This window comes from Argiope bruennichi, chromosome 4 (genome assembly GCF_947563725.1).
Source record: "Argiope bruennichi chromosome 4, qqArgBrue1.1, whole genome shotgun sequence".
In the NCBI taxonomy this organism is placed as follows: domain Eukaryota; kingdom Metazoa; phylum Arthropoda; class Arachnida; order Araneae; family Araneidae; genus Argiope; species Argiope bruennichi.
In genome coordinates this window covers 98691971-98719144 of record NC_079154.1, presented here as the reverse complement: position 1 = coordinate 98719144, position 27174 = coordinate 98691971, and the positions used below count along the sequence as shown (strand labels likewise).

General features: G+C 27.6%; 1 protein-coding gene across 1 annotated transcript in view; it reads left to right on the top strand.

Moving 5' to 3' along the window:
- The first annotated feature begins 812 nt into the window (after nt 1-812).
- LOC129966382 (synaptogenesis protein syg-2-like) overlaps nt 813-27174 on the top strand; it is a 176216-nt gene continuing 149854 nt past the window's right edge. The window contains exons 1-2 of the mRNA XM_056080805.1: nt 813-906; nt 16603-16938. Of these exons, the coding sequence (XP_055936780.1) occupies nt 813-906; nt 16603-16938 (430 nt within the window). The remainder of the gene's footprint in view (nt 907-16602; nt 16939-27174) is intronic.

Sequence of the window (27174 nt, the reverse complement as noted above, 5' to 3'; positions counted from 1 at the left end):
TTATCAAATTTTGAGCCAAATCTAACAAGGAGTTGAATTTTTGTATCGGAAAAGCTACATAAGCTGAAAACTAATTAACTCAAAATACAAGGACTTTAATATATCAAATTTGGCATATGAATTTGTAACATAAATTGTAGCTATGTGTCAAATGTCTATTTTAATTAGATGGAGAAAATGCGTCTATAACACAAATTTGATTTTCGAATACTATTCATGGCAGTCAAGGAAAGCTCTCCAAGGAGGACACGGTAGATTCAGTATAATCTCACCCCCAAAGGTTAATACTTCGTAATTACTGTATACCAATGCCATGCAAGGCGTCTTCTGCTTCACTCAAGGTCCTACTTTTTTGGGAGTAAGGAGAAGAACACCTATTTTAGAGGGTATGCTAGAAATTTTTGGAGAAACTAATCCCACTTTTTCTAGTTAACAACCAAAAACTAAAAATTCACAATTTTATTTTACTTATATATATTTATGTAATATACAGAGTGATTCAAAACTTATCGTTCAAATTTCGTGGGGAAAATCGATTTCACTTTGGGAAGTATGTCAGTAAACTTTATCTGCATGTGTGAAATGAACAAGTGAAGTGAACACAAGGAAACAGTGAAGTTAAGTGGTAACGAATGTGACCTTTATTCTAACAACGTAAAGTACATTCGCTATCAGTAGGTGCTTCACAGTAGGTGCACAAAATTGTGACTGTTTATACGAACACGGGATTCACAGCGCCGTTGCATCGTTGCAACATTTTCAAAGACACCTGGCATATCGCGGACAATGACTGAAGCATATCCGCCCTTGATATGTGGTATGAACATGACGGAGCTCAAGACCATAGCACAGTTGTTGCGTGTGATTGCCTGAACCGAACATTCGGAGCTCAATGGACCAGCAGAGGTGGGCCGATTACTTGGAAACCCAGGTCACTTTATTTATCGCCCATGGATTTATAATTGAGCTGGACCATAGGTGACCATGTCTACGAGACCTCGTCAATAGTCAAATGGACCTGGTTGCACGAGTAGTGGCCGCTGCAGGTATTGTCCGTGATATGCTAAGTGATTTTAAAAATGTTCGGAGGTCAGTGCACTGCTCTGTGAATTCTGTGTTCGTGTAAATGGTCGCAATTTTAAGCACCTACTGTGAACTTGTACTTTACCTTATTGGAATAAAAGCCACATTCATTACCACTGAACTTTACTAATTCCTTGCTTTCACTTCACTTGACCATTTTATCTCTGCAGATGACATTTCTGGACATACTTTCCTATGTGAAATCAATTTCTTGACGTATTCCATACCTCCCCAAGAAATTTGAACGATAAGTTTTGGAATCACTCTGTATATTCAACTTCAGTTTTCACTACGCATCAACATTAAGCTTAATTAAAGAAAGAAGGAAGATATTTACGCGCAAACTTATTTACCATGGTCTGATGCCTTATACTTTTCTGTTGTTTGTACTCACGTTAGAGTATTTCATTCTGATTCCAGATACCGTGAAAAGGAGGAATTTGTTGCTATATGTCTAAAAAGTTATTGAGGAAGCCTTTAAGAATTATTTGCATATTATATTTAATTAAAATTAACTAGCAACTATTAATCTCAGAGAACCACGTGGGAATCAAACAATAATGCCTTAATATAATTCAAAATCTTAATGTTTATTTCGAGCGAATGCTATTGACAATGGCTTACTTTTTCTTTAAGACCCGAACTAAAAGTCACCGGTATGGCTCAGTGGAAGTTGCTAAAAATCTATTGTATTTAGTTAGTTTAAAGTTACTGACATCCACAAGCGATAAATTTCTTTTTCTTTGACACTGGATTAAGAGATACCAGTCTGGATCATTATAGAATGGCTGTGAACTTGTAAATATTCAGTTGAAGGTTACTGATATTTGCTTGCAAAGACTTTATTTTTAACATTTTACTGAACGTTACCAATACTGAAGGTCCCAAAAGCTCGTTCAACGGAATTATGGCTGTCGCCCGAAATCGGCTTTCTTTTGTCATCATTGATTGATTACCAGGCATTACCGTTCTTTGTTCATTAGAACATTCCATTAGACTGGTTTAGGGGGGTAGGAGATTTCTGAAAACTTCTAAATGATGTCCAAGCAGATATTTATTTAATAGCTATCAACAAAGTGGAACTTCTCTTTGGCATACCAATCCCAAAAGAGCACCTGTTGCCATTACAATATTTGAAGGGGATTAGGAAGGTTTGTTATATTTGAAAGAAAAAAAAATTCCTATATTCTGAGGTTTCTGAACTCGAATGATCTTAGGAACGAGAAAGTTAAAGATCGGACTAAAAGAAATTGATCTGACGCAGAGCAAGATACTGAAAACCTTCTGATATTATTTAATTTGAGGTTCATTATGAAAGCAAATTCATTAGCATGATTGAATTATATTGCATTCTTGTTGACGGTGTTAGCAGTTTTTTTAAGCTTTCAATAAAAAGCTTATAAAATTCATTTGAAATATAAAATTAAAAACACCATCCCTTGATACTAAATTTCAATGATGATAATGAATGTTATAATGAAACACTCCAGACAAAAATATTTTTGTATTTATTTCTTGTATGTGCTCTTTTATGTGCAAATATATACAGTTAAATTTACGAAAAAGGGTAAATACCTTTTGCAAACATATTTAAATCGATGGCAAGGTGATAATTATTATTTATATCCTTGTGATTAGAATGTATCATACAACTTATTCAAAATTAACGAATCAAAACTTGTATGACACACAATTTAATTTTTTAATATTAGAAAGCAAGAAGAAATTTCCTTTTTAAAAAGAAAATAAAAAGGTCTTCCAGACAAATAATTTATTTTTATAAATTCTTTTGAATTTATAGAGTTTAAATAGATATCTGAAAAATATTATTTTGAATATCAATGAATGGATCATAGATTCAAAAGATATATGGGTGTTTTATTATATTATTTCCAAGAATGTTAATTAACTTTTAAAAAGGCTGTTAAAACAATCAGTTAACATCTCATTTATCAAACAAATTTATATATATGTGTTTATCCATTTCTATTAGTTTTAGTATGGGTTTAATTTCTGGAACTGTGAGATAAAATAAATTAAAAATCTTCCATTTCATGTATATAAAAACCAGAAAAAACTGGAGCAAATTCCAAAGTCATGCAATTTAATTAGGTTTGAAACTTTTCATGGCTTATCAAACAAGATAGTTTTTTACGAGATAATTTTCTAGAAATTAATGAAATTTAAATTATTTTGAACAATTGTATTCTTTTTTAAAAGAAAAATGAGTTCCCTATAATAGGCATGATAGATTATTCATTATATTTGTGGTCAGTTTTTTCCTCATGAAAGTTAAAGCTTTATCATTGAAATATAAAAACTAATTTTTTTTTAACTGAACGCAAAACAAAAATGCTACTTCATTTATTAGAAAATCTAATGAATTTCATCTAAACGTTTTTCCTTTATTGAAATTTATTTCCCTTTTTTTTTTATCTCCCATTCATGATTTGATTAATAGAAAAAAAATTGATGAATGAAAGAAAGACCATTCATTAGATTTTAAGAGATTATATCTTTTGGAAATACTATAATTGATTTTCATTATAACAATTCGTTAAGAATTATATTCTTTAATAATATAATTAAAGGTAATTTTTCTGCTTATTTGCGATTATTGAAAGTATTTCTTGAGTTACCAGGAATTATGTTTGTTTTTGAACTGTCGTGTCTCTTGTAGGCGTGAAAGTTTTAAAAAAAAGGAATACTTTTCTTTTCTTAAATGCATAATAGGTACAATTTTGATTTTTTGAAACTATCCTATTTTGTATTGATTCTTCTCATTTTTTTAATACAAATAACCTTGAAACAAATTGAAACCATAGTATCTGAGATAGAAATAAAGCTCAGAATTATAAATTTGCTCTATTCATGTTGAAAAATTCACATCAGAAGGGAAAAAATGAATGAGTATATTTAGAACAAAAAATTCCAGGAAAATGTCTGGCGACTAGCAAAGGTACATCAACCAATTTTCTGTAAAACGTACATAGATATATCTGTTCTGCTGATTAAAAGCATATCAAGAGAATATAATTTAATCGGAAGCATGTTCTTTATCTGTAACATGCCCTAATATTCTAGCTTACAGACAAAGATTCAACAAGTTGTATTGCAAATAAAGGATTAAGTGATTGTCCTGAGAAAAAGAATTTTATGAATATGGGGGAATGAGTAAATACATTTAAGGTAAATGGCGACTATGCATCCTTAACAATTTTTGGCAACATGTGACACTACAATGTTGCGCTATAGAATGATTTTTTAAAAATATTTTTTGAATCATTATAAATATTTTAATCTTAACTCTTAGTTGAGAGAATTTTATGAATGTGGGGGATGATTAAATATATTTCAGGTAAATGGCAACAATGCATCCTTAACAATTTTTGGCAACATGTGACACTACAATGTTGCACTATAGAATGATTTTTTAAAATAATTTTTGAATCATTATAAATATTTTAATCTTAACACTTAGTTGAAAGAATTTTATGAATGTGGAGAATGAGTAAATATATTTCAGGAAAATGGCAACAATGCATCCTTAACAATTTTCGGCAACATGTGATACTACAATGTTGCGCTATAGAGCATTATGTTTCGCTATAGAACAATTTTTTAAAAATATTTTTTGAATCATTATAAATATTTTAATCTGAACTCTTTGTTGAAAGAATTTTATGAATGTGGGGAATGTGTAAATATATTTCATTAAAATGGCAACAATGCATCCTTAACAATTTTTGGCAACATGTGACACTACAATGTTGCGCTATAGAACAATTTAAAAAAATATTTTTTGAATCATTATACATATTTTAATCTTAACATTTAGTTGAAAAAATTTTATGAATGTGGGGAATGAGTAAATATATTTCAGATAAATGGCGACAATGTGTCCTTAACAATTTCGGCAACATGTGACACTGTAATCTTTCGCTATAGAACAATTTTTTAAAAATATTTTTTGAATCATTATAAATATTTTAATCTTAATACTTGTTTGAAACTCATGATTTATTACTTGTAGTATTTAAAAATCACTTACAGTCATTTTTGAATTCATATTCGGAAATTGTTAGTCGAATCTGACTAACAACATTTGTTTGTTTGACTCGATTGCAGAAAATCGTATTAAATTTTTCCTTTCTGGTTCCATAAATACTTTTCTTGTTCTTCATCGTAGCATATTACATTTTACACACACAAGATGAAATAATATTTTCTCAGTTTCATAGTAGATCATTTCGTTTTTATCCCAACAGACCGGATCATATTTCTTTCATTTCTCTTAGTGAAATATCCCTTTTTGAAGTCACCAGACTGTATCCTACCTTTTCTCATTTCAAATAGAATATTGTCCTTTCTTGATACTACCTGATCGAAGTATGCTTTCTTTTGGATACATTCAAAGAATCATTTATAAAACAGGTAAGATGTGAATATCCAGAAAAACTAATATGCATACATTTTAAGTTTCTCAGATACGAAGTACTGAGAATGCCTTTTAGTCTTCAAAAAGTATGGTAATCATTTTCGAGTTTTCTACTTTCCAGAACTTTTCTGAATATGAAAAACACATTTCTGGCCTTACGTCTGTCCATCTGTCTGTTTTTGAACACTATAACTCTAAAATGTTTTGAGTTAGAAAGCTGAAATTTAACACATTGAATTACGACAAAATTTTTAGATTACTATCCGATTTTGATCCGTTAAAAGGATATCTGTCTGTCAGGTTATTCGAGTAATTACAAGACAGAAGAAAGTAATAAAATCGGATACACAGGTTCAGCATTTAAAATATAGATATATATCAAATTTTGCACAAAATTCATCAATTGATTGAGCATCTTGCAATCTGTACTTTTGCAGCATGTAACTGCAATAACTTTTAAATCAATGAGATTCGGTATATTGTGATTGCAATTGTAGTCACGTATCAAATTTGGGTTTTAATCGGTCATCAAAAGGTCTTCCAAAATACATATTACAAAAATGCAAGATTCACACCAAAGATTTCGTTACTGCAATAAAATTCTTCATTTCGTTACTATTGTTCACCAGTGTCATAAAAGGGGAATTGCTGTCTTATCCGATACATAATTTTATGAGACGAAAGAGGCATAAAAACGTTATTAGAGTGTATACGGAAAAGTTTTATGGTGACCAATCCCACTGGTTAATATAATATCTCCATCTGGAGAGCTAATGTGGGCGATTGATTTTGATAACCAACATTATTGTCGTGAAGTTTTATGGTTGATGGAATTCCATATTGTTGATGGAATATATGAACCATTTCTTCTAAAGCGAAATATTAATTCCTCAACTTTTAAGGTTTCTGAAATTTTTAAGCAATTGAATCATCGCCTAATATGCAAATAGTTCAGTATCTTCATTTATTGAGATCAAATTGTTCAGGACTTTAAGCGTCTTCAATGTTAATCATTTAAACTTTCCTATAACTTATTTTGTATTAAGGAAGGTAGCAACTTTGTCAGTTGTAAATGTTTGTTTAAATGCAGTTTTTTGAAATGAAAAATAGTGCAAGAGAATTTCTCTTAGCTTTCCTCTTCTTCTGACACAAAATTACGTGTAAAGATAAGAAAATAAACATTCTTAATTTTTTTTTAAATTGAACCAAATACAATATATTAAGTATTCAGGAATTTTCCATTGTATATTTTTGTAAAAAGGCTATTATTGAAATTAGTATGGAATCAACATTTCCAATGCTATTTATTTGACGATAAACAATGAATTTCAAATTTAGTTGTTTGTTTGATTGGCAAATTGAATGTCATTCTTGCATTTGAATTATGCATCATTTTGAAAGTTTAATTTTTTGAAAAATAAATTATTTTTTTTTATAAATTGTCTCATCAATTGAACGTATTTTAAAGATATTTAACAATTTTATACATTTCAAGTTTTGCTGATCTCTTAAAATGAGACGGAATATAAGGAATGCTAACTATAAAATTTATTTTGAAATATAGAACATAATTAAATGCATCATCATATAGAAGCGATTCCAGAGACCAGTAGATATGCCTACAAGCAGTATTTAATACAAGATAAACTATGGATGCCTCTTAAAGTGCTTATTATACCAGTTTAGTTCATATACAAATAGGTTTTTCTTTGAACATTTGAGGTTTTTGAGCATTGTATCAGTATTATTATAAATTAACTTTACTACCAATAGAGGAGATTGTATGTGTGTGTATTGGCGCTTTCAAGGTTAAGCTGTTCGAACTAGTGATACAAAATTAGAAGGAAACCTATCTTGCAGAGTGGGTATCTCCAATTTAATGCGTTTTTCTATATTAGTTACACGTTAATTAATCAAAATTTCAGCTTAATTTTGTTGTTTTTTCACGATTATGTTTGAAAATATATTTGCACAAACAGAAATTTCACATTGTTCGGAAGTATAAAAAATAACTTTTTACCAATTTAATTTCTTAGAGATTTTTAATAAATTTTGAAACTTTTTTTAGATAAACATTTAAATTGCATAATTTGTCACAACGTATTTCGTCGCTGCAATAAAATTCAAATCAATTTCAAATCGTCAAATATTTAATTGATTTTCTTCCATTTTTGAAAGCTAAAGAAAAAAGTGTTCATTATATGTGCAATTTGTATGAGGTTCATAAGTTTAAATTACATTATGAAACAAACAGCGTTCAATTAGAAGAGAGATTGATACAATTCTAACACTTGGAAAAAAGATTAATTTGGTTCAACGTCCGGAACATTTGTTTGATCGTTGAAATAACACAGTTAACATTATAACTTTTAATTTTTTTTTTTTTGTGTGTGTGTTGAGGAATACATGGATATCAATTTATGCAAATGGAATTTATTTGACATAACCAGTATTCACTACTAATCATGTGATCACCAAAAGTTGCCAGTAAATAAACAAACTATTTGTTACTAAACGTAAATTTAAATTGATTAATCAGAAATAGACTTAATGATATAATTATTTTCGACTCTTTACTTCTATTTATTCAACTTTCCCTTTTTCAAAAGTACATAACTTGAGAAAATATAATAAATAATCTTCCTTTAGTAAAATCTGGAAGACATTTATTTTAAATATTTATGTATTTCAATTTTGTCATCTGATTAAAAAATATATATATATTATTTTCACAATATGCATTTCTGAAGTGAAAATAATTCCTCTAAAAAATTCTAACTTAAACTATAAGAAAACTTAATGTCGATTTTTAATTTTGAATAATAACAATTTTAATTTTAACTTCTAATAATAATTTCTAAATAATATGCTCCATGATTTAATGACAAAATATAAAATCCACATTCATATACGGTTTGTAAAAATCGAGTAGAAAACAAAGAGTAAATAAAATTTCTTACAATGACAGCAGAATTAAATTTCACATAAAATTAATGCCCATTCTTATTTTTGGATAATCATTATTTTGCTTTCTAGCTTTTTTTCCTAGTTAAAACAGTGTATGATCCGTTTATAAAATATATGCACGTTTTCATAAGCTTTTTCTAAAAGCAAAATAGAAAGCAAGATGTAAACAAAAGAAACCTCGGCACTCTATTGTGAGTTTACATTCCGGCTATCAAAAACACATTTGGCCTGTTTTTCCAAAAAGACGAAAGTTCGAAAGAAACATTTCTAACATACCAAACCAGTAAAAGGTGCGTATGCACTTTAGTACTCTTTCGTCGAAGATATAAAGAGCTATGCACATTTGCAATGAAAGAAAGTAGAAAACGACTACTTCTCGTGAAATAAAATGGAAATTGTAAGTGTTGTGCCGAGAAATGCTTTCGTCTCAACGTAAAAGGATATAGTTTTCCTTTCAAAAATTTCAAAGTTCTTTGTTTAGTTAAAAATGAAAATAGGAATTCGATTTTGCATTCACAAAAAAATCTACAAAAGATAATGTATGCTTCATTTTATCTAGACTAAAAGACTTCAACAAAATATTTCTAAGTGCTAAGAAATACAATATATTTCTACGCGGAATATAAAGTATTTATAAATTTGATGAACAGTTTTAAATGTTGAAATGTTGCAAGTACATGCGAAAGTTCTAACCGAGCTATTATTATAAGTTCTAAAAAATGAAAGCATAGTATTTTTTACCTCCCAAACTGTAAAAGGTGTATAATTTAAATAAATTTGATAAAAATAATTTATAAAATTAAAGTTTAGTAAGTTTACCAAATATAATTTGTTTTTATTTTAATCATTTTCTACATTCTAATCTTTAATTTAAGGAAACTATGAAATCTTGAATCATCTATACATTGTATAAAATGAAGTCTACTGAAAACGTCTGTGTGTTTGAAAGAGAAAAACTCGAGAAATACTTAACTTATATTAAATATATTTATACCATTTTGTAGGGCATTTATTGGAGAAGGTTTCAGTATATTGGAGTCATATCAAAATAAATAAAGGAGTTTTATAATTGCTATTTTAATTATTTTCCTATAATGTTTTGTGAAAACAGCAGTATTTATGATTTGCACTTTATCCGTACATGGACAAAACCTCAAACTGCGCATGCGCAAACAGCAAGAATTGGGGTATGCATATGCGATATATTTATTTGTTTACATCTGATTTTAAAGAGTGATTCAAAATTCATTTTGTACCCCCCCCCCCCAAAAAAAAAGAAATACAACCTGGGACAGAGCACATTAAATACCAAAACGCTTCATTTGTTGTGCTGTAATGAAAATGTAGATGATAGAAACGTTCGGTTAGAGAAAATTAGAAAAAAGAATATCCACACTTAGGGAAGGAGAGTCATCTGTTGAGTGAAGTAACCGTTTTTTTTTAAATCGCACTCCAAATGAATTACAGAAATTGAGGCGCGAAGTGATTGCCCAGCTAATATTGTTTACAAAGAAATATTCTGAAGCATGCTGAATTTTATTTTTATAACAGATTATACAGAGTTGATAACACAAGTGTGTAACAATTGGTACAATGTTTTAAATTTTAAAACAGCTTTTCTATTGCATATTTTTAGTGAATTATTTTGTCTATGAACATATCATATTTTTAGCGTTTTACCTAAGTACGGGCAACGCTGTACGGTACTGCTAGTTTTTTAAAAATAAAATTAACACGTAAATTGCACCATTCATTTGGAATCAAAAGTCTATAAGTGTTCACTTAGAATTTTAAAGGTGCGGTGCATTTTCTCCCACTTGCTATAACAAATATCTAAGAGGCAAGGTTCTCAGCAGAGTGAGTTGAAATGTGTATGCTAAATACTTCACCTCCATTTCTAAGAATGCGTTCTTATTAAGAAGAAAATCACGCTTGGAATACTAATTATTGTGGGCATATCGATGAAGAAAACTTTGTAAAGAATGAGTTAAAAAAGAATTTACTTTTTCTTGTCTATTATTTTTCATCGCATTTTATTTCTAACACTGATCAGCTCATCCAGAGGTTGCAAATTTTACAGGAATAGGCGACAAGAAGCATTTCGGATGTATGCTAGATCCATTTTGAATGTAAGAAAATGAGTAATAAAATACACTAAGATCGACACATAAATATTATAAGTAATAATAAACAAAATAATATTTAAGGATTGATTAATTGCATAATATACATAAAAATAAATAGAAAGTGAAGACATTTTGTCAAATTCATGCAACATCGTTGAACATGGGCAAGAAAGCATATAAAAAGCCTCCAAGAAGCAAGTGATGCATATAAAATAAAATTACATAAGGTGCCAACAAACAAAAATTATCAAATAAAAACAAACAAACGAACAAAAAAATTATATATTTACTAATAATCCATCTATATTTGATCTAAATATACCAAATTTGATACATTTATATATTACGATGTAGGAAAAATTAACTTTGGGGGATTCTTTTTTGAACATTTAATTAGAATTCTAATTAATAATTATGGAAATTGTTGATTTTTATTCTATATAATTTTCGAAAATATGGAAGTACAAAAAGGATTCTTATATTATTTTAAAATTCAAAAAGATATCTTTGAATGATACAAATATTTTGACTCTAGTTTTTCATTCAAATAAAATTTTAAAGACATTTCAGTATATTCTACAACAGTTTAACGTATTGGTGAAGTGAAAACACAATTCGTTTTTAGAATTCTTACTAATATTTTATCCTAGTATTTTTGCATTGTTTAAGATTAAGATATAAAAGATTCAGCTTATTTCTCCATGTTGATTAGGTTTCTCAAGGTATGGTTTCAATAAAATATTTATAAGTTTGTTTTACTTACAATTAAAGTTTAACTTCAAAATTTCAAAATCAAGAAATAATGAAAATTGTTTTAATAGTGAAAATTTTAAATACTAATACTATTAAATTTATTTAAATATTACTGTTATTAAACATACATAGAAGGGAGAAATGCTTATAAATTAGTACGAGTAAAATTTGAAGTTTAAAAAATATATTGCTGTGGTAGCCATTATGACCAAGTTAAAAAAAAAAAATGTTGAAATATTTTCGCTACCAATAATCTTCCTGAACCAAATGACCATCAAAGACAGGTAAACTATTATAAGATTGAGAAAATTAAAAGTTGGAAAGTTTCACAGTTTTTGGAATAATCTATAGGATATGGAATCGTTGATAAAATTAAAAATGTCTCTTATTTAAAAAATGTTCTTTTTAATTAGAGAGTAAACTTCTTAATCATTGTGTTGTCTGACATATAATGACCTCTTTTGCTTGTGACAAAACGCTTGACTTGTGTCCATGTATTTCTTTCATTTACTTTGAAATTTTTAAAAATTAGATGCCTTTCAATTTTTTTAAAAAAAATAGTATATTTCGTTTTTAAGAGTTTTTTTATTCAAGAAATTTGAACGTATTTTTTTAATGTATATGGATTAAAAAAAATCATAACCCTAAGTGCAAATGCCTCGCAAAAATGCTTAATAGAATCCACCATCTCCTTTAGCGTTTTACATTTGGGTTATCTACAAAATAATTTTGGACATTTCTGAATATTCTAGTGTTAAAAACATCGTTACCAAAGTTTGAGGAATCAGCTAAGCAGATACCATGTTCATATCTCTTTCGGTTTGCTGCAGTTACCTTTTGTAATGCAATTCCAATTTATTTATGAATCATGCGCATATTTCTTGAGAAATAATATCAATGTTGAAAAGTTCTGAAACAATTATCATAATTATGCTTTATAATATGCGACAGAAGAAATTCACATAACAGGCTTCTATCTATGGAATATTATTCTTTTATCTGCAAAGATCGTCAATAACGCTGTTTTTAATAATTTTATGCAAAACTGTTACTATTTGTGAAGTTCTGTGTAAAATCTGTATAAAAACATTGTTACCCAATAGTAAGCAATCATATAACTAACGAAGCAGATACAACATTAGTATCATTTTCTGTTTGCTGCAGATATCTTTTGTTACGCTATTCCAATTTGTTTATGAATTGTAAGCTTATTTTGTGAGAAATAATGTGATGAAAAGTTATGAAACATTTATCATTTTTATGCTTCACATTATGAAATGAAAGAAATGCAAATCTCAGGCTTCTTTCAATAGAATGTTATTCTTTTATTCGTAAGGATATGTATCATCAATAATCATTCTTTTAAATAATTGTATGCAAAACTGTTACAATTTGTGAAGTTCTGTATAAAATTATTTGGTTAAAAATATTGTTACCTAATAGTAAGCAATCATATAACTAACGAAGCAGATACAACATTAGTATCATTTTCTATTTGCTGCAGATATCTTTTGTTACGATATTCCAATTTGTTTATGAATTATAAGCTTATTTTATGAGACATAATATGTGACGAAAAGTTATGAACCATTTATCATGTTTATGCTTCACATTATGAAATGAAACAAATGCAAATCTCAGGCTTCTTTCAATAGAATATTATTCTTTTATTCGTAAGGATATGTATCATCAATAATCGTTCTTTTAAATAATTGTATGCAAAACTGTTACAATTTGTGAAGATCTGTATAAAATTATTTGGTTAAAAACATTGTTACCTAATAGTAAGCAATCATGTAACTAACGAAGTAGATACAACATTAGTATCATTTTCTATTTGCTGCAGATATCTTATGTTACGATATTCCAATTTGTTTATGAATTATAAGCTTATTTTATGAGAAATAATATGTGACGAAAAGTTATGAACCATTTATCATGTTTATGCTTCACATTATGAAATGAAACAAATGCAAATCTCAGGCTTCTTTCAATAGAATATTATTCTTTTATTCGTAAGGATATGTATCATCAATAATCGTTCTTTTAAATAATTGTATGCAAAACTGTTACAATTTGTGAAGATCTGTATAAAATTATTTGGTTAAAAACATTGTTACCTAATAGTAAGCAATCATGTAACTAACGAAGTAGATACAACATTAGTATCATTTTCTATTTGCTGCAGATATCTTATGTTAAGATATTCCAATTTGTTTATGAATTATAAGCTTATTTTATGAGAAATAATATGTGACGAAAAGTTATGAACCATTTATCATGTTTATGCTTCACATTATGAAATGAAACAAATGCAAATCTCAGGCTTCTTTCAATAGAATATTATTCTTTTATTCGTAAGGATATGTATCATCAATAATAGTTCTTTTAAATAATTTTATGCAGTACTGTTACTATTTGCGAAGTTCTGTATAAAATGATTTGGTTAAAAACATTGTTACCTAATAGTAAGCAATCATGTAACTAACGAAGCAGATACAACATTAGTATCATTTTACATTTGCTGCAGATATCTTTTGTTATGCAATTCCAATTTTTTTATGAATTGTAAGCTTATTTTGTGAGAAATAATATGCGATGAAAAATGAAACATTTATCATTTTTATGCTTCACATTATGAAATGAAACAAATGCAAATCTCAGGCTTCTTTCAATAGAATATTATTCTTTTATTCGTAAGGATATGTATCATCAATAATCATTCTTTTAAATAATTGTATGCAAAACTGTTACAATTTGTGAAGTTGTGTATAAAATTATTTGGTTAAAAACATTGTTACCTAACAGTAAGAAATCATATAACTAACGAAGCAGAAACCACATTAGTATCATTTTCGGTTTGATGCAGATATCTTTTGTAATGCAATCCTAATTTGTTTATGAATCATGCACATATTTTATGAGAAATAATATTTGTGCTGAAAGGTTATGAAATTATGTTTCAAACTATACAATGAAAGCAATGCAAATAACAGCCTTCTATCAATAGAAAAATATTCTTTTATCTGAAAGGATATTTATCATTAATGACACGTTTTTAAATAATTTTAATGCAGAATTGTTACTATTTGTATTAGAAACATATTTCAATGAAAGTTTAAATTTGTGAGATAAGAATTGTTGCATAATTTGTACACATAATGCCACTGTCAGTTTGTTATCTCTCGACAGCAACTCAAAATTAAATAATGAGTTGATTTCCGGGCCAAGAATTTCAGCATACGTTACTCAGTAACTAAAGTTTTAAATGAATTACGTACAGCGAATCATTTAGTTTTAAGTATTGTTTTCCAGCTCCCTAAGGTTTTGAAATTAATTTACTACTTTCGTGACTTCAAGTGAAAAGTTTTCTATTAGGTCATAGTTACAATTGAGATGCGATGTCTTATTTAAAATAATGAAATTGAATTAATTAAATTGAAAGCCATTCTTAACACAGAGCTGTCCTTTTGGGAAATGACTTCATTTCCCAAATAATATAATTTAATTTATACTAGAAATAGAGATGTTAAGTAACTTCTTAGCATTTTCGAAACAATATTGAAACTTTTGTTTTTACCACTATACAAATAAATAATATTTGTATCATTGTTTCAAATCATTTTTTGTGTGTTATTTTCTTTAGTTTAACAATTCTTTTCAGTACCTCATTTAACTATTTCATTTAAAACAACTAAATGAAATAAAGTAAATAGAACTTTTGTGTCTTTTCCTCTCAGTTTAGTAATAAATTATTTCAACTATCGTTTTTTTTTCTAGTGATATTCTTTTTATGATCTCTGAAAATATTTAAGTTTTCTTAAGAATGTGTATCATGTTTTCATCCCTAGAGGACTCGGAAATAAAAATAAAAAAATATGAATTTGAAGTAAAGACAGGAATAAGCAAGATACCGCGCATTCATTTTTTTTCAAGCATTCATAAAACTTGGAAAAATGTAATTAGGTCCTTAGTCAGTTATTTGTCAGAAAGCGTGTGTAATCGACTATAATAAAAACTAATTGCTTAATTAACTGTCGCTTTTTTATACTGCATACATTATGATAGTTAGCTTTTTATGTATTTAATAAAATAGCTTTTTTTTCTTGAAACCTGAAAAAAATTCATTCAAGGAACTGGATGACTAATTATGGCCGGATAAAAAAAATGTTATATATGATACTCGAAAATATTTTTTTGCAAAATAGTGAGCAACATAACACAAAATATGCACATTTTTTAATTAATTATTCTTTTAAATTAGTTTTAAAATATTAATTATAATTATTCTATAAGCAGTTACGTGTGAAAGTTTTCAGACATTTATGATTAAAGTTTGAAAAATATAAAACAAATATTTACAAAAAGAGAGAGAGAGAGAGAGAGCAAGGAATAACACACTGAGAAAAACTATTAATATTAGAATTTAAATCAAAAACTTGATAAATATATTATAATTTGTTTCAAAATTTTGTAATTTATTTTGTGCATTATAACTTAAAGATTTCTATTACTTGAGTATAAGTTGCATCCATTCAAATTTATAATAAACAAAAATTGCTTAAAGATCATATTGTTTGACATAAAAATATTTAGAACAGTTTGCTATTTAAAACCGCTTTCTCACAAATATAGTGAAAGTATTTTTTTTAAAAAAAATATTATTACGTAAGTTCACCGTTATGGCATAAGGTGAAAGAAGTACGATATATTAAATAATGGAAAATGATGCAGTATTACATGGAAAAAACTGTAAGCACAGGCAGCAAAAACAGATGAAGTATACATAAAAGCAGCTTATGCAAAAATTAACAACACTCCAGCAAGCAGCAAATCATAACTACTCAACCATAATAGCACAATAGCACTCTGAGTGCAACTAGTTGACTGGCTCTTCTATTTTTATATTTTGGCTCCTGGCCCGAACGGAAATTCTTTACTTGTGTATGACTTTTATTATCTTATAGAATATTCTTGAAGGATTTCGTGATAATGGATATTTTCTCATTTCCCGTATTTTATTAGAAACTTTTTGTCTCCAAAGTCCCACATTCGTTACCAAATGATCTGCAAGATCGGGAGTCATTGATATGACATCTACTCATCCTTCATTAAGCTGTAAATCTCTTACATTCAATTTGATTAACTACGTATGCAGATTTGCAATTTTATAATAACTCAAACATTTTATTTTATTTTTTTATATGCTTAAGGATTTTTTTTAAACTTTTGCAGAGGCTCTTCCTGAGTTCGAAGCTGTTCTTGGCTCCACAGCCAACTTGCCATGCCAGGTGCCTCAAAGACCACCCGAGAGTGGAATCAAGTGCATATTTTGGTACAAAGATGATGAGGTAATGTCCGTCTACACAGTCGATGCCAGAGAGGGAGGCCAAAACACTTTGCATGTGCCATCAGACAAGTTGCGAAGTAGAGCCTCTTTTGACCCTAATCCATGGCCTCCTGTTCTGAAGATGGTAAATATCAAAGAGGGCGACGCCGGAGTGTATTATTGTAGAGTCGATTACAGATGGGACAGGACCTACATGTATACTGTAGTGCTGAAAGTCATTGGTAAGTTGAAAATTTATTTTTGAATTTTAAAACAACATATAAATGTTTTTTTGTAATCTTACGAATTGCATATAATTTTTGAATAACATCTCCTAGGTTAAATGCTTACATTATTTCTATATTGACATAAATATGACGAATTTATAAAGGGATGTGATTTTTAGTGGATCCATAGAACAAATAGAAAAAAAATCCCATCAAAACATATATCAACAAAACATATAACAAATTTGTGAAATAATAGATGCAGCGAAGAGGAATAACGAATTTTAATTGAAGTAAAAGTATTTGATACAGGAATAGGCATAATGAATCTTTTAAAATTTTAGCTTCTCTTCTGTCTAACAGTGGGAATCAGCTACCATTTCTTTAACATGTTTTTAGGATTTCCGATAACAAATGTTTCAAATTATTCAAGGTGAGCCAATTCCAAATAGGGAATCCTAAGGAATGAAATAGTATATTGTCGCATTGAAAAGTCAGAAGTCGACTCTCCATGACCGAATGGTCATAGCTCTGGACTTATAATCAAGAGATCGCGAGTTCGAATCTCGCTAGCAATAATGTGATGTACAGTTTGAGTAAATATCTAGTTGCTTGATTTTATGTTTCCTTTTATTTTATGTTCCAGAAGATTCTGGACATTTCTTTAGTTTACCAGACAAGTGTTCTGGACTTTTCTTACTGTCTCCAGAAAAGTATTCTGAAACTTTCCTTTCTAGTATAAAAGAAGAAGATTTGTCTGTCACTGTATTCTCAGTTCAGTTAATAAATTGGTTTAGCTCTACTTCTTGTGTGTGTTATTTAGTCCCATACTAAAGTATCTGCATGACAATATATTGTTTTAAAGTTTTAAAACGTTGAAAAGTTATTTAAAGTTAATTAAAAACAAGTTCTTTAAATTATTGGAATATTCAAACCGAAAGTATGAGAGATTCCCAAGTGAAATTTATTAAGAATATTTAAAGTACTTAAGAAATGAAACACAAGCTTAAAATGATAGCTATGCTAATTTTACTTTTATAAAAGCCTGGAGAAAGCCTTAATTGAGCAAAAATCTACTTTCAAATAACTAATGTTAACATATCAAAGAAATCTTTCTTGAATAAAATGAAGATATAATAAAGCAGAGTCTTTCTATTTAAATAATTTAATCCTTACTTAATGAGAAGAATTTATAGTACCTATTATGTTAGAAAAATACAATCACAGAGTTGTTTCCAGTATTTGTTTTTAAAGCAATGGTAATTTATCATCATTTTATACGCATAATACAAACTAATCTTATGTTGTGTAGTTTTGTTTTCATTAAGAGAAACAGCAGCAATCGTTGTTGTTCGTTTATATTATATTAAAAACTTGTAGTTAAGCAACGACAAATATGTATGCATATATTACTTAATTTAATTCAATATTTAGAAATTGAATTTATAATTAAACTACGATGAAATATAAAACTATACATTCAAAATATTTATAAGGTTTGAAACTAATAAAGATAGTAATATGTCAGTTTTGATTTATACTAAAAAAGTTGCACTGGAATGCTATTAGATTTATGTTGTACTCAATTTACAAAAGAAACTCAGAGATGCACGAGAATATGGTTTTACTTAATGAAGAATATAAGAAAATTCTATGGATAGTAATTAGTATTCCAAAAATCACGTCATACTTACAGAGTTTGAAATACTATTAAATTGTATAACAATTAAGGTTGTAAATATTTTACTATCATTAAAGGGGTTATTATAACGAGTAGTAGAGACATGAAAAGCAATTCGATCTTTCCGTTTTCTGGATACAAAGTTTAAGCCATATTATTAGTTATCACTGTTTAAAAATTTAAAAAAAACCCGTTTTTTTCTATATGTAATTCAATTTAGCCAGTACCAAAGCACCTCTTTGAATAATTTATTATATTTAAATAAAAAAGATCCTAAACGACTATTACTGAATAGATGTGCTGAAATTTCAGGCACCTATATTAATGATAAAATGCTATGTTTATGCTTAACAAAAAGAAGTAATGTTTAGGTCATAATTAAACCTTTATGCGTCTGATTTATACTTATAGGATAATTCAGTAAGCATTGAGGTACACACAGATTACTTCCTTAAGCGCATTACTTCCTTTTATTAGAATATAGAAGGTGAGTTGACATGTAGTGACGGACGACCAACACAATTGTTTGGCGCATAGATTGACGTATTTCTTACCACTTAATTTTTGCACATAGTATGCCACCCAGTATGGAATAAATCTAGTTTAAAAATTCAAAAGAGTCTTCTCTTCGTCCACGCAATTGCTTAAAAAAATATGTTTACATACATGGATATATATATTTCTTATATGCCCAAACAAAAAAGAGTTTCTAAATGCAAATATTTAATTTAATGCTTCTTAGAAATCAGAATATGTTTCTTAATTGTTTATTTGTTTTCGGAAAGAGAAATTAGCATTAATATATTGATTCGGATGCTTTATCTAGGAAATTTTTCTAATAATTTGGATTGTTGTAATACTTTTGTTTGTTACTTAATTTCTGTTTTTTTTTTAAAATAATCTCTTGAACTGAGAAAAGATTTTTCTATGCATTTTTTATACTTGGCTTAAATTCGTTATTTTATTTCATTTGGAATAATTATTTAGCTTAAGCTAATATTCGAGGCAATGAAAGAAATCTTATTAATTAGAGTATCTGCGTTAACATGGAAGTTATGTTTCATCCTGTTTTTTTCTTTGGAATTATTATTGGTTCCATCTGAGACGGTTGATTAATATAATACTTAGTTTAATGAGTTGTTTGTGATAGTTAATATGTAATGAGGAAAACTTTGTCTGTTGAGAAAAGTTACTCTAATACAAACTAATTTGTCATTTTTTTTGTCTAATACAATCTCAGAAATTCACAACGTTGGGTTATTAGTTTCAATGGAATGGCAATTATGTTAATACTGCAAAAAATCCGCAACTATAAATGAGAAATAATTTCTTAACCAGAGAGGTAAACAAGCTCATTGTTAGATTAATATGGATTATGAATTTATTGTTCTAACAAAATAATGTCCTGACAAACCTCGTATTAATTATAGTTTTATAAAGCTTAAAATATAAAGATTTAGTTAATTAAGCACAGACAAAGTCCTTACATTATTTTGGGTTTTATTATATCTTGCCTTATTTTAAGACAGAAGAATTATTATAAGGCAGAAGTTCATTAAAACACAAATCAATTTGGATATTCTACGGAATCTTTACTATTGGTTTTACAATGATTGGTTTCATAGGTTTGTTCATTAAAATAAGATTATATTACATTGAACCATCTACATCCCCATTTTTAGAGCCGAAAGATTCCTTTCCGCACTTGCATAAATAGAGGGGAATTTTATTTTTAATTTAAAAAAAATGGCAAATAAAAAGATAGAAAAATTAAAAAAATTAAAAAAATACATGCAGAGTACATATAAAAAAATACATGATACAAGGAACATAACTATAATAATAAAATAAACACTAATGAAAAATATATCAAATATAATTAAAAAATTAAAACACGTGTTAAAAGAAATTGTGCTAAATGGAGTTCATCTAAGAGGAGATTGTTCTCATTACACTTGAAACACATTAAAAGTCAGTTTTTTCTAAATTATTTTTGATAATATATTAAAGCCATTGTCGTACGTTTTCTGTTGAAGGAATTCTGGAGGCTCTTATTGGATATTAACATTTTGTCGCATAGTGGATGGCTCACCGTTTTCTCAGCAAGAGCAATTACCATTTATAAAAAGAAGAAACGAAACGAAAGGGACCGCATCCTGAAATGAACATGGTTTGTTATTTATTTCAATCTATTGGCTTGTTTGAAGCTTTGAGAAATAATTCAAATGTACTTTTGCTCATTTCTTCATTGTCCCACTTCATTTGCCTGAAGTTTAAAGGCAGCTGTTCGAATGTGAGATTTGAAATAAGACAGTAGTGGAGTTCTTCAAGCAAGAGAGGGAAAAGAATGCCTACAATTATGGCTTGTTTCAGTATTCAATATTTGGCCCAACAGGAGTCTTGAGCCAATACAGAGGTATATGCTGCTTATTGAAAAACAACAGAGATTGAATCTGTAAGACCAACCTGTGAGGGTTGATGATAGATATCACAGCAGATAGATTATCAGTCTATATTTTAGTAGGCGTTTGATGTGTTTCAGCTGTTTCCGTAGTCATTTTTATGACTAGATTTCAGCTTTGACTATTGAATTGTGCAGATTCATTTTACTTTGTCGTGAGTTTATGATTTTATTATTTGTATACATAAAAATGATTTAATAAGCTTTACCATAGCTCAAAGTTTTTCCTATGACCTTTGAATGACTGCTTTAGAAGTGATGTCTACAATGTCAACATTGCTCCCAGGATTTTAATATTTCCTTTAAAATAATTTTGAAATATACTGCTAACCGCTGATTTAAAATTTTATCTTATTTATTTAAGGAATTTTATTTAAGTATGTAACAAAAAATATTACGCAAAATACCTTTTAGATCTGATGAAGGCTATTCTAAAAAGCAAATAAAAATTTTAAAATTTCTAGCCACTATGTTATAAGCATTTAAGCTATAAAAATTATAATTTTTATTATGAAATTTTAATGTTAATGAAATCTTTTAGAAACGATTTTAAATAATTTAAGATTTTTTAAAATTTATTTTTAATATATCTGAAACTGATGAGCTTGAATGAATTTTATTATATATTATGAAGAAAATTTTAATTAGTTGTTTGTATTAATTAAAATATCCGTAATATTTAAATCTAAAAATGAATAGAAAAGTAATTAATTTGTAAAGGCTCCGAAGTAGAAATTTTTCTGTAAATTTGAGTTTTTATAAAGATTACTATGTAGGAATGGTGTCAGATCTGAACTGTAAAATTAACCATAAAAATTTCTGAAATATTCTTTCAGTTAACATATTTACAATTGTTTTCTTCAGTTGTTTTTTAAGAACCAACATTTCTTTATGCATTGTTTTTTAACGCGACGCTCTAATTGCTTATTAATGATATATTTAATTATGAAAATAGATTATTTTTAATAATTTATCTATTTCATAATTTATTTTGAAATTTATGCTGCTTTGGAAGAAGTACGGTATTTGCATGAAACTAGGTAATTGTATTGAATAGAAAAATACTAATTTTCAAATATCAGTTTCCATGAACTATCTCAATTAAAATTTAATTTTTTAAATTTAAAACTTTCTTATTAAATTTTTTTCCTGAGTCAATTCAAAAATGAAAACTCAATTCAGCTACTAATTTTTTATCATTAAAATTAGCTATAAAAGAAATAAGTTACGAAATATGCATTAAAGAGCATTTTGGGATTAAACTCATAAGTCAGTTTTAAAAATTATACGAAAAAGCCTCATTACTAATACTTTTTATATTCCTAGAAATATTTTTAAAAACTAGAATTGTTCATTTTTTGTATTTCTAAATGTTATCTAAATAAAGCTAATAGACATTTCTGATGTTCTTTGCTACTTCGTATTATACGTTGAATTCTTTTGGAAATGATTTCTTTACAATCTGTCAATTACAAATAAATTACAGCTATTAATGTTCGTTATTCCTGAATCTAATTAAGCAAATACAAATCCATTATGTCAGTTAAGAATAAACAGCAGCTGTTAATTCTCCATAATATAATTTGCACCATCTGTGCTCAGTCATTTTTCGTTATCAAAATTAGTTTCGTAATAATTAGCAAATGATTTAACATTTGTCCAGAAAAGAAAGAAAAATACTGCGGCAATATTTAACGAACAAATTTCGTATCATTTAGATGCGAGCAATCGCGACATCTTATGAAACATCAGCATTAGTCACTGGGAATTATAAGATAATACGATTCATCAGCTTAAATTTAGTTAGAAAAAATGTTTTGAAACTGTAGTTTTCTTTCTTTCTTTCTTTCTTTTTTTTTTTTTTTGTATTTCAAAGCAATTTTTTGAACAGCTGTAATTTATATTTATCGTCTTGTTTCCTTCATTATTATTATTAGTTTCGTAATAGTTAGCAAATGATTTAACATTTGTCCAGAAAAGAAAGAAAAATACTGTGGCAATATTTAACGAACAAATTTTGTATCATTTAGATGCGAGCAATCGCAACATTTTATGAAACGTCAGCATCAGTCACAGAGAATTATAAGATAGTGCAATTCATCAGCTTAAATTTAGGTTAAAAAAAAAAAAAAAAAAAAAATGTTTGAAACTGTAGTTTTCTTCTTCTTCTTTTCTTTTCTTTTTTGTATTGTAAAGCAATTATTTGAGCAGATGTAATTTAAATTTATCGTTTTGTCTACCTTCATTTTTTATTTTAATTTCTGATCTCAGGATTGCTTTAATAATTTACATTCTAACAGTGGAGTCGGTGTATTATTTTTGTAATAGGTTTTATTAATCATTTTATTTTTGTAATAAATTTTTTACGTTGGGATGTTTATTTGATTTTTATTATGTTTATTAGGTTGGGAACATGCAAATTATGCAATCACATTTGCTTAATGTTTGTAAAATTTTCAATAAATATTGTTCGAATAAAATAAATTTGTTTGCCTTTAAAGGTAAACAAAGCATAGAACAAAAAGCTCAACATGTGGTTTGCAAGATTAAATATAAAAATCAAAAGTAATAAAGCATATGCAACTGGAAATTTCTAGTCATTTTTTTACATGATGTTGTCAATAAAAGATTCTATTCCTTTATTTTTATTTATTTCACTACTGCTCTTCAAGCTATTAAATTTTAACCCATGTGGGCTGAATGACTTTTGAAATCAAAAGTCCTATTATTTATTAAGTAGAAGTTTTATTATTATTATCATTTGAATTTGACTATTTATTCTTGATGAAAATAATAAAGTTGTGCATAATTTATATTTTTTTAAATATTTAACAATTTTATTAAGTGATTTAGATTTAAATGAATATATTTTTTTAAATAATTTTGGGCACAAGCATTAAACTAAGTACTCATGTAACTATTGCAAAATAGCTCTTATTTATCATTACTTTTTTTCGATTCCAGGAATTTTATTTATCTATTATAATCATTATTATAAAATATTGCTTGATTTAATAATGTTTTTAAGTGATGAATTAATTACCTAATTAATGCATTATTTAAAAAAACATTCATTTTTTAAATTTTATTTCATTAATTCATTAATATTTAGAATATTAGAGAATCTTATATTACTATTATATATATTTTTAATGCGAAAATAAAATTAAATCGTTTGTTAATTTTAATTAATAATCTTTGATTTTTTTTCCTAATTTTTAAAACCAGCAGTAAACATTTCACAAAAGTTGCTTTACTTTTTTGTTGAATAAATTTAATCCTTTTTTAAAAATTTTGCTTTATTTTTTTCCGAATAAAAGCAATATAGCGTTGCAAAATGTTTCAAATATTGATAATTATGAATAATTCTTTTCCCCAAAACTTTTAGAATATAGAAGTTTTATTAAGACAAGGTTGATCTATTTTCTAACAGATCTTTTTTCACCACTAAAGATTTACTTTCTAGCTTATTCTCTTTGAATTTTTTAACTCAAGAGATGGCGCTGAGATCTTTCAATGTATTTCTTATGATGACGAAGCACGTTGACTAGCATTATGGGCGTATTCAGCTTTAAACGCGGGAAAGTTGAATTTAGCTTTAAGTTGTGTATCTGCACAGATAGGTTTATTTTCATCAAAAAAAAGTGGTTGGAATTTTTACTTTCAACTGGTAAGTTCTTTGCTTTTGCATTTTTTGATGCTTTTTGATTTAATGGTCTTATTGTAGTTTGTTTGGTTAGGTTTAATATTACTGTGTTCTTTTTTAGATTCGAATTTTGAAATAGTATTTTGTTCATTATTGTGTAATTTATTGGCTTTGATTTTATGAATATAATTCTTATCATCAAAATCTCAATTTCTTGGGATTTTCAAGTCACGAGGGATCAATACTTGGCCGAATGTCAGATCCCTAGCAGAAAAAATCCCTGGTTTGAATCCCTGCTTGAGGGTGACCCTTGAAAAAGGTCTTAAGGCTGGATTCATAATTTCTTTCTTTTTATTGCATTTTTGCCTTTAAACTGTTATATTATTGTTTCTAATTTGGTTAATTTAGATAAATTTGTAACTTAAGATAAAGATCCGATGTTTGCTATAGTAGTGAGAATTATGATTCAAAAATTGTGAACATTAGATCATTACAAATTAAAACCAGCAGTTATCAATCATCATATTAACAGAAAATCCTTTATAACTTACGATCAATAGTTACTACAGCTTTATACTTCGAATGCAGTTCAAGAAATGCTAGTATATTGAAAATGTAACTCAAGGTGTTACTGTTCACGGAACTCGTGTTCAAATCTACTCATTACTGTTCACGGAACTCGTGTTCAAATCTACTCATTACTGTTCACGGAACTCGTGTTCAAATCTACTCATTACTGTTCACGGAACTCGTGTTCAAATCTACTCATTACTGTTCAAGGAACTCGTGTTCAAATGTACTCATTACTGTTCAAGGAACTCATGTTCAAAGGTACTCATTACTGTTCAAGGAACTCATATTCAAAGGTACTCATTACTGTTCAAGGAACTCATGCTCAAAGGTACTCATTACTGTTCAAGGAACTCATGTTCAAATGTACTCATTACTGTTCAAGGAACTCATGTTCAAATGTATTCATTACTGTTCAAGGAACAATAATGTTGATTAATAATTGATTGTTCATTGTGTGTTTCGTACCGCATATTTTATTATTATTATTAGGAACTTATTATAACATGAACATGTTAAAATTTATTATTACTTGGGCATTATGTCAAAACCTATCGAATCGATCATTTTTGATTCGAAGTCCTAGTGTTTGCTGAAAGCAATTCACCATGTCTGCCACCGTCTGTATATGAAACTGGGTTTTATTCTGCTTATTAATATTAACACCAAATAACTTCAAAGAAGGGTTAGTATTTTATAACGACGTTATATAATTGTTATTAGGAATATTTTAAATGCAATAATGTATGCTTCAAAAAATGTTTTATTCGAATTCAAATGAATCGAAATAGATCATATTATTTAATGCCTATATACAAAACTAAATCTAATAACAGCTTATATTCAAAGCTCAGTTTTATTTTTACATATTAATGCGAATTGTTTTGGCGTAATTTTTACTTGTTATTTCAAGGGATTAAACTGGAATTAATAAATAAATATTATAAAACTTTTTTATAATGAATTAAATATAGGATCAGCTGTATGTTTTAACAACACAAATAAAACATTCATTTAATATGCTTTTATTTGTTCCTCATCACATTTCAACTGAAAAATAATTCTGAAATTCAAACTTTAATGCACGATATGCGAAGCTGGTTTTGCAAACCTGAATTATTCAATATTAAACTGAAATTAAAATTTAGACAATGTAATTCAAAGAAAGCCAATGCCTATTTCGCATTGAAATTTCTTTTGTTATTTTGAAATGTTTTTAAGTTCGATCTTGCATGGAGTGTGCAAAAATAAATTCAAAAAATGTATGGAAAATCATTGAATAAGACAAAAATTTAAAAGAATATTCTAAATTAACGAGAGGATTCCAATTAAATTTAAACTCCAAATAAAAGTTTCGAAGCTAATTTCATGCATAATTTGTTTCATAAGTCAGAATAAGCAATAACTATATATGAGGAAATTCCAATAAAAGGATTCATCCATTGTTAGTGTTTTGGAATTTGTTAATTCTGTGAAATAGATGGTTATCTTCTTATTATAAAAATACTTATTTTGTTAATAATTGTGTTATCTAGACATAAGGAATTTGTTTTAATTGTTGTATTTATGAACATTAGAAACATTTATTCACTATAAATTTCTAAATTCTGAATGATAAAAAAATCGCCACTGAGGAAAAATTTTGCTTTTAAAATCTCTTTCGTATCTACCATATTGAAGTGCAATACTCAAAAGTAATGATAAACTATCTTAAAAAGAGCGATTTCTCTTTCATGGGAATTACCGGAATAATTTAAACATGTTGTTTTTCTTTTTTAGAACAGGAAAAAGACAAATTTAGCTCTCGTTAAAAGAAATCAATATCCATTTGAGAACTATGTAAATAAATAAAGACTTAAGCTCTATACTGATTACCTTGAAATCTTCAAAATG